The 9,901-nt window shown below is 35.5% G+C and overlaps 2 protein-coding genes across 2 annotated transcripts in view; one reads left to right on the plus strand and one right to left on the minus strand.

The window, feature by feature from the left end:
* camsap2a (calmodulin regulated spectrin-associated protein family, member 2a) overlaps nucleotides 1-6,176 on the minus strand; it is a 39,024-nt gene extending 32,848 nt beyond the window's left edge. Inside the window, exon 1 of the mRNA XM_081384381.1 lies at nucleotides 5,686-6,176. Within this exon, the coding sequence (XP_081240507.1) occupies nucleotides 5,686-5,824 (139 nt within the window). The 5' untranslated portion in view covers nucleotides 5,825-6,176. The remainder of the gene's footprint in view (nucleotides 1-5,685) is intronic.
* Nucleotides 6,177-7,350: 1,174 nt separating this feature from the next.
* ddx59 (DEAD (Asp-Glu-Ala-Asp) box polypeptide 59) overlaps nucleotides 7,351-9,901 on the plus strand; it is an 8,984-nt gene continuing 6,433 nt past the window's right edge. The window contains exon 1 of the mRNA XM_081384166.1: nucleotides 7,351-8,338. Coding sequence (XP_081240292.1) covers nucleotides 7,520-8,338 — 819 coding nt within the window. The 5' untranslated portion in view covers nucleotides 7,351-7,519. The remainder of the gene's footprint in view (nucleotides 8,339-9,901) is intronic.

Genomic DNA, 9,901 nt, shown 5'->3' on the forward strand with positions numbered 1-9,901 from the left:
CACATGGTTTCAATTTCATGATTGAACCTGATTGTGGTTATGATAAAAAAGATTTGAACCACTCTATCTAGACGTGGAAAAAAATGAAATGGAAACTATCTTAAATGTTACTTAATAGCTATCATGAAAGGTTTTTAAATGGATCTTTATCATAAAACAATAGATCAAACATTTCACTGATGGTATCAGAGCCACAAGGCGTTGACAATGTAAGTCAAAAATATGAGTGTGTGGAGCCGGCCCGCGGTTGCCATGGCAACAATAGAGAGGCAGATCGATTCCCCTGCCATACGTATGTAGCCAGGAGCTCCTCACGAGCTTCATCAAAGACAGATGGAGAAACACAGAAGGCGAGAGAGGAACTGCACAGGTGTTTATATTCTGAACAATACGTCCAATAATCATGGTATATTCACAATGATTTAGCTGGCAATATACAATTAAGCAATATTGTAAATATTCCAATGATTTTAATACACTTTGTAATTAATTTCTGCGAGTCCACTGCATTTGGTAACATCTGTGAAGTCGTTCAAAAGTGAATCAGATTCATGATTCATTTGCGTCGTCACATTTCACAGTCTTTGATGTAATTAAATTGTTTTAAGAAAAACATGTTTAGGCAAAAATACGTCACGGCGCTTCCTACGCTACGTCCTACGTCATACGCCAGCATCCATCTCCGTGAACGCGCGTCGACCGCTACCGGAAGCCAGTTATTTTATTTTCTAAAGTTTTAAATATGTATATTTTTACGACAAAACCGCACGGATTACCCTCAGAAGGCCTTCGTTTATCCCCCTGGAGCCGGATGGATTACTTTTGTGAAGAATGTAGCACATTTTGGGACTTGAAGGAGGTGGACCCCATAACTGCACATTATAACCACTGAAAGATCTAAGACATTTTCAAAAATAACTGAAAATGTGTTCGTCTGAAAAAAGATTGACATATGCATCTCGAACGGCTTGAGGGTGAGTAAATCATGGGTTAAATATCATTTTTGGGCGAACTATCCCTTTAAAACATATATATATATATTAATAAGAATGAATATTTTAAAAATAATTGATTTGAATGAATAAATGATTCATTGACTCACACATAAAGACTTCATCACTGGATGAATTAGCGCTTTTGAACGAATCTCTTGAATGAATGATTCACTGACAAATACATTTTTAACAGTCACTTGTCGCCAACCTACTGGTAAAATGTAATTGATACAACCGTTATTTAAAGCACCATTTGCTATAAAAGTACCCTGGAAATCCAGAGTTCTCGCGAGAGCACAAGTTGAATTTGCACAGCGAGTTTACTCTGGCGTCGAGTAATGATGCTCATTAAATATGCCCCTCGATCTGAGCTGCACCAATCACATCGGGTTATCTGATATAGGCGGGCCAGAGGCGAGATGACGACAGCGCTGTGACGTCGAAGTCATTAGTAAACATTGCAAGATGGCTCTGGATGAACACCAGTTGTTTGAAACGACTTTGGCCGCTACAATGAACGAGTTAGACTTGGCTTTTTATCTAAAAGAGGAACAGAAGACGCCGCTCGAATCGTTCCTTTGCAAGAAGGACGTTTTTGCTGTTTTGCTGACCGGATACGGCAAGAGTCTAAATAGCTAAGCGAATGGGGCTTGTTGTGATTGGTCGTAGTGTTATCCAATTGTGTGCAGTGAGATTTTCAAACGCATGCTTGGTGCCGCCCCTCGAGCTGGCCGATTTTCATTAGTCAACGCCAGACCATTAATCTTTCAGATTTAGGTCTGGATTTCCAGGCTACTTCAAAAGGTGATTTGCTCTATTTTGACATCAGTGTTTATATCTGAACTATAAACTTCCAGGCCATATGTGCGTTGAGAGTCGAGTTCTGGCAGACGGTTGACCTCTGTCCCAAAATGAGAAGGTGTTTATTAACCCACTGGAGACATATGGATTACTTTTATGAAGGACGGATGCACTTTTTGGAGCTTCAAAAACTCAGGCACTATTCAATGACATTATACAACTGGAAAGAGCAAGATTTTTTATAAATATAACTGACTGTGTTTGGCTGACAGAAGAAAGTCATGTACACCTAGGCCTGAGTTTTATTTCACATTAATTTTCACAATTAAGAAGTAAAATGTTCAGTTTTCAGAATCTAACGTGCAATCAAGAAAGAATGCATTCAGGAGATGGAAAGAGAACAGAGTGCATGCCATTAAATGAGCAATTTATTATCTCTATCTGTCCCAACTGACCAAACTGGATCAATGGAAAAGCTTTTATGGACTTTAAGCTGACCACTCATTCATTCAAATAACCAGTTGTATTTCATTTCACTGGCGGCATCATACATATATTAATTTAAAGCCCTATTATGTTTCAAATATTACTATTGTGGTCTGAAATGTGTTGTTTAAATCATTCATTGTGGAGAAACAGCCTTTTATCAGTTGTACTATCATCTCTCCTTAATTTACACCTCAAGACAAGTCAACAAATGGGTCAACAACACCCTTTAAGGCCTGTCAATCAAACTACTGAGCATTTCCATATCCTCACCCTGGAGTTCAGTGTTTTGTTCTTCGAGTTTAAGGTCACTTTAAATCAGAGATGCTAAACAATAACCATTCTGACAGGAAGAGTTGTCATTTGCGTCGCACATGGGGCTGAAGACCTGACTGTGCATTTTAATGAGAGGACCTAAAGGAGACCAGATGGCTGGTGGATACATCAGTTAGCCAATCACAACGGGTCTGCACAATGTTAAACTAAACATACAGTTCAGTGACTTACTAGCGAGCGAATAAACACGGACGTCAATCTGTCAATCTAGATGTCAAGCTTGAAACTTCATTATATTTATGAGCATCATATGGTCAAATTTAGCACACAAAGTGACTAACTATGAGCTGACAATCTGTCACATTGTTCACCAGTGTCAATGAACACTTTTGAACTCTGGCTCATATATCACATTTTGGGTTTTGTTTATTGATTTTCTAACTGATGTTTTGATATCAAGTTTCACTGAGAGTCAATCTCCTTATGAAAAAGAAGTGTATTGGATATGCACTTGTAGTGTACTGTACTTCAAATCTTAAAAGTATATATTTAAAAAAATGTACTTGCAGATAGTATATTGATGAAAAGGCCACTTAATGTACTTTAAGACATACACTTTCATGACTATGTTTCTTAACACTTAAGTACATTTTTAAAATGTGCACTTTGTAATAATGTCAAATTAAAAGACTTTACATTTTAAATAATTGTTCGAATAATCTTTTGTTGAGCTTTGTGTAAGTGCACTTATTGTAAGGTGTTGACTAACATACTAAAGCACTTGTAAAGTTCTTGAATATAATTTATGTTATTCTGTAGTGTGTTATTCAATATTATATTTTAAATTAACTAAATTCAACTTCATTTAACCCTCTGGTGCTCTTCAGTAATTTTTGACTGAAAAATTGTAAATTTAAATTTTTTACTTCATCGGAACGGTACGAAACTTGGTAAAGGATTTGGCCCTTGCTATGGACATGATTCGAAAAGGTTAAACGTTCCTGAAAAAAATAGTCCCACTTGTATTGTTCACGGTTTAGAAACCGTATTGGAAACAAATAGGAGACGAATATCATCTAGTGGAAACGTTTGGTACTGCGCCCTAACAAAATCGTATAGAAAGCTCATTTTTTGAGATATCAACCTTAAATTTGGAACAAAACTTGTTTAACCTAGATTTATGGCTTTGATTTTCTCATAGTTTTAGAGTAAAACATGCTTTGTAAAATATATATATTTCATATAAATATAATTTAGTACTATAAAATCCCCTAAAAATACAAAATATTCAATAAAAACATTAGCAAACTAAAATATAATACAATTTAAACGAAATTAAAAAAACAATGCCATTTTTGTTCGCCATGCAAACAGAAGCAGAGAGTTAAATACATGACATACAATTATCAATAGAAATGACATTAAAGTATATTTTAGTTTACTTAAATTCTTGTCGGTACATTCAGCAGAACCCTATGAAATATTGCATCAAGAAGTATTTATGACATTGAAAAAAGTTACTCTGAGGTTCTTAGAAGACAAAAATGTCAAAAAACTTTAATAAAAATGTTAAGCTTTGGTGCACAGACTTAAGTTTGGGTCAGTTTTTGTTGAAGTAAAAAACAAAAGTTAAAGAAGTGAAACAAAAAGTTATAGAGGTTTAAGTTTATGAAAATGATTTATGAACATTATTTTATATAAAATATATATTTAAAAAAAACATGTAAAACTAAATCAAGTCCATTAATCTAAACAAGTTGTGGTCCAAATTTGAGGTTGAGATCTCAAAAGAGCTTTCAGTAAGATTTTGTATGGGCACAGTACCAAATTTTCCCAATTAGATGCCAGCAAAGCTTTCCTCTCTCAAATATTATACGCACACACAATTTTTTTATTACACATAATATACAAACCACACTCTGACATCCATACCAACACACCCACATAATTATACCTGCATAATTCATCCAATTTGGCTCTATAATATGCAGAAGCACAAAACAGGAATAAAGCGAGTGTTTGCTTTATAGGCCAAACCTGAGAAAATGGCACCATCTGGTAAAAAATAGTAAAAACACCAATTTTGAAGCCTTGCCAACAGAATGAAAGCCTAACAAAGACTGCATCAATGACCCTGGGATTAAAAATTGCAGTTTTAATGGGGGCATTTTGTCCTTAAGGTCCTGAGTGGAACTATTTTGTGTTACAAGTGTAAAATAGATTTATGGGGGTGAAGTAGTAAAATTCCAATAAAAATACACACTTGTGCCAAAATGTATGCAGTTGGCATTAACAAAAATGAAAAACAAAACTGAAAAAGACAAAAATGCCCATTAGGACGCAGAAGGGTTAATTGGGGCAAAAACATTCTTAAGTTCAACTAATTGCATGTAATATAAATGTACTATAAATTAATAATAAACTATAATACATTTTCATTTAATTACAAAAAACATAAAAAATTGTGTCCTGAAACATTACATTCAGTTCGCACTAGAGTATATTCTTTTAAAGTATGTTATTTCTCATTTTAAAAGTATGCTAAAGTGGATTTCTTTTTCACAAGGATTTGTTTGAGTTTCCAGATAAGAAAGGCCATCACAAGACCATGTTTTAGTGTGTATGTTGTATAAAGTGTATCATTTTTAATAATGATTCAAATAATGATTTTGCCAATACTACATGCTAATACTCAACTGTTTGCAAATTCATATATGAATTCATACTGTGATATTTACAAGGTATTACCATGTTACATTTCCAAACAAAAAAAGAAAAGAAAAAAGCATGGCAGAATGTGTTTTGTTAGTGTTGGATTATAACATTTTACATTACATTCAGTACTGGATACAATTAATAAACAGCAGCTATTTATGAAGCAGTTTGAAATTATATATTGCAACTGTTGAATATTAATATTATGTAATAATATAATACAAAATCCTGTCAGACTCACTCCATGAGCAAAATGCAATCATTAGCCCTCTGATTATAATATGCATCAATATATATATATATATATAGTTTTATTTCAATTTGATATCAAATGCATTCTAAGCAACACATTGGCAATGAAATCAAGAGACAAAGATGATGGCCGGTGGAGAAAGAGAAGCACGCCACCTACCTGTACCAAAGGCTTTGGCCACCAGCCATGTGAGGCTTGCTCTGATTTTTGCTCTATTAAAATCATAATGATCAAAAGACTTGATGGCAGGAACAATGAAAGTCTTTTTCGGGTCCCTGGAGTCGGTCAGATCTCCCATATTCACAGCGGCAGTGTCACATCCAGTAGGCTACTCATAACGATGACATCTTTCCGAAGGAATTCAATGCCTCAAAGCTGACTTTTTGCTTTTTATCTCTCACATATACATTAGATTTTGTACCATACATGTGTCATAGCGCTGTTAAAACACTCGGCTGGGCTTATTTTCACATCAAATTCGGCAATAAAAGTGGGGTTCTGCCCATAGAGCTTCATCCATTCTGGTACCCCATTTGAATTCGGCTGTTTTTCTTCTTAATAATCCCGCATGTTCCGATTTAGATGAGGCGGGCGAAGTGTCGCTATCTAAAAAGTCTTTGTCTTGTTTAGGACCTCGCCATGCTCTGCCCACATATTCCCATCTGGATATTTACGGTTATTCTCCCTCTATTCATCCAGCGTCCTGCGGTCGGGCTCCCTGCAGCAGTGAGTGAGACTAAGTCATCTGCGCATGCGCGCTCCGCCCAACACGCCAACAACCCAAAGCTGCCAGAAATTGTACTAGACACTGGATCCAGTGCAATTTAATAATAATATTAATAATGATAATATTATTAATATGCTCTAAATACATATAAATGCAAATGAAATATATATTTTTAATAAAAATCTTGATGCAATTTATTGTATTTTGTTAATAGTAAAAGCGTGTGATGGCGTAAATCATTAACTTTAGATTAAATAAACTTTATTTATCCCCTTTTTAAGGGAAAATTCACAATGTTTGGTCGAGAGGTCTGCCGGTAAAAAAAAATAAATAAATAATAATAACTGAAAATACAGTATCCACCACGAGCCTTCTGCTGATCCATCTGCACATGCGCCGTTCGCCAAAATCTAAAATCTTAAAATATAATTAATAATACAATTATTATTATTATTATTACATTATACAAAGATATATACAAATTAAAAACATATGGCTTTTGATTGTGAAATAATAATAGGCTAATAATTATTAATTATTATAAGCAGATATAATTAGTACAATATTGTCGTATGCAATTAATAAACACACAAAAATACAATAGACAGCGCAGGTAAATGTTTTTCAATAAAGTCAAATATTTATCTTAATGCATTAACTTTTATACGGGACTTATATGGACTTCACACATATATATATATATATATATATATATATATATATATATATATATATATATATATATATATATATATATATATGCATTATGAACTGATATAATAACTTTTGATATGAAATTATTATTATTTCTGTTGTAGAAATAATTTCCGTTGTAGTTGTTGTTGTTGTTGTTTATAACCAGTTATCATAAGTACAATGATATCGTATTTCATTAATTAAACTTTAGTACAATACTTTGTCCAGGTCAATTTCATAAATCTAAAATTCGTGTTTGTCTCAATAAAGGAAAATAATCTGACTGACCTTTAAATCTTGCGAAGATGTATATAAATATATGGTTTATAATCTAAGTAGTTCAATATTCAGGTTATTGCTACAGAGTTCTTAAATCTTTAAAAACTACAATGCCCAGCTTTACAGTAATGTTTACATGACGTCACATCTACGCGACTTTTTAGAAGCGGTTCCCTTCCGTTCACAGATCTCGGGTTATCTCTGAAATAAAGCGTTTCCACAATATATATAACCATCATTTTTCTTTTCTTTTGTTTTAGTTAGTATTTGTGTGGTGAATGTGGGCAGAAAATGTTTATGCCGAGATCGCTAAAGCTCAAGAGAGCCCCTGAGTCTCATCAGCAGAACCGCAAGAGAAGCAAAACGACACCTGAAGACACTGTTTCTACATCTCCATCTGACCTAGACACTGCTTCTACATCTCCAACTGACATAGACACTGTTTCTACATCTCCATCTGACCTCTGTCCTCTAGACGAGACTGCGAATATTGAAACAGAGGAGGAACCCGCTCAGATAGAGTCTGATGAAGAGGAGGAACCCGCTCAGATAGAGTCTGATGAAGAGGAGGAACCAGTGAAGTCCTTCAAGAAGAACCAGAGATGGCCAGAGCCAGGAGAACCTGTGTGCGTCATGTGCGGTCGATATGGAGAATACATCTGCGATAAAACAGACAATGATGTCTGTAGCCTGGAGTGTAAAGCTCGTCATCTGGCTCAAATGTGCTTGGGTTTTGGCGAGAAGGTATTTTCTAAAGACCCACAGGAGGGTTCAAAGACATCTAATGCGTCAAACACTGAGAGTTACTCTTACAAAGAGGATAGTTTCATATCTGAACTGACTGAGGAGCAGGTTAAGAGAGTTCAAACAGAGCTGGCAATAGTGACAGCTGGCAGTGAGGTCTGCAGACCCATTATAGAGTTCGAGCACTGTAACTTTCCCACAGCACTCAGGCTCAACCTGAAGAAGGCCGGTTATGAGGCACCCACTCCCATCCAGATGCAGATGGTTCCTGTGGGTTTAACCGGCAGAGATGTGATCGCCACTGCAGACACGGGCTCTGGGAAGACAGTTGCCTTCCTTCTTCCAGTGGTAATGCATGCACTCCAGGTAAAGACAACTGAATATCTTAAATATTTATATAGAGCTTTAAACAATACAGACTGTTTCAAAGCATCCTCACATAGATAAGCAGGAAAATAACAGTGTTAATTTTGTAAAATTAATCAATTATGAATGGATGGATGGATGACAGATAGATAGATAGATAGATAGATAGATAGATAGATAGATAGATAGATAGATAGATAGATAGATAGATAGATAATGGATGGATGTATAGATGGATGGATGGATGGATGTATAGATAGATAGATAGATAGATAGATAGATAGATAGATAGATAGATAGATAGATGGATAGATAATGGATAGATAGATAGATGGATGGATGGACGGACGGACGGACGGACAGACAGACAGACAGACAGACAGACAGACAGACAGACAGACAGACAGGGATGGATGGATGGATGGATGGATGGATGAATTAGGGGTGGGCGGGCGGTACACCGGTGTCATAGTCATCACCGGTGTGACATTGCGCCACGACATGGATTTTCTAATACCGTCAATACCGTAATAAATCAATTATGTTCCTTGAACGGCTGCATTTACATCAATAATATCTAATTCTAAATAATAGGGCTGACTTCTAATGGATTCGACGATTCGATTCGGAGAGGTCTGATTCGACTATGAACCTCATAGTCGAATACATGCGTCAGTTTGGTTTGAAATGTGCTGGGGACAGAGACGCATTCGCTTTTTCAGAAGGGCTGGGTACATTTTTATTTATTTTTTCGCTTTCGCGCAGGTTATGTTTTATAAGACGATGTCCTGTAGCTTACTAATGTAAATAAATAAAAATGTATTTAAAAATCTGCTTCACATTTTCAGCAGGGCTGCGGAGCGGCTGTGAGTTGACCTTGACTCCACACGGTTCTCATGTGCGTTAAAAAGCTTTACGTGGTTTAATGTAAACAACGATTACCAAATTTCCCTCTCATATTGCTCCTCATAACCACTGAAAATGGTAAAAAAAATCGAACCCGGAGTCCAATTATTATGGACGTTATCTGATATTAAGCGTTTCTGCTTCACATTTTCAGCAGGGCAGCGGAGCGGCTGTGAGTTGACTCCACGCGGTTCTCATGTGCGTTAAAAAGCTGACTCCACGCGGTTCTCATGTGCGAGTTGACTCCACGCGGTTCTCATGTGCGTTAAAAAGCTTTACGTGGTTTAATGTACCTAAACAACGATCACCAAATTTCTCTCTCATATTGCTCCTCATGTTTATGAAATATTATAATAAATGTGTGATATATGTGTTTTAGCTCTTTTGTTTGAAATGGAAAAAATCTAGCTGCTATCTAAAAAAAAGAAAAAAAAAAAGGTTCGACTATCAGTCGACTACGGCAAAATAAAAAAAATCAGATTCGACTATGAAAATCCTTAGTCGAAAACAGCCCTAGTTATTACACTGCTAATTTTTGTTTTGTTGTACACTGTTAAGTAAGATCTTTAGGTTTTTTGCAAAATAAATGTTGAGAATGCATAATACTCTCCCATGTCTCTTTTTGATAAGGATACCTACCATTTACTTATTATATTA

This window comes from Scardinius erythrophthalmus (assembly GCF_964197995.2).
Source record: "Scardinius erythrophthalmus genome assembly, chromosome: 14".
Classification (NCBI taxonomy): Eukaryota; Metazoa; Chordata; class Actinopteri; order Cypriniformes; family Leuciscidae; genus Scardinius; species Scardinius erythrophthalmus.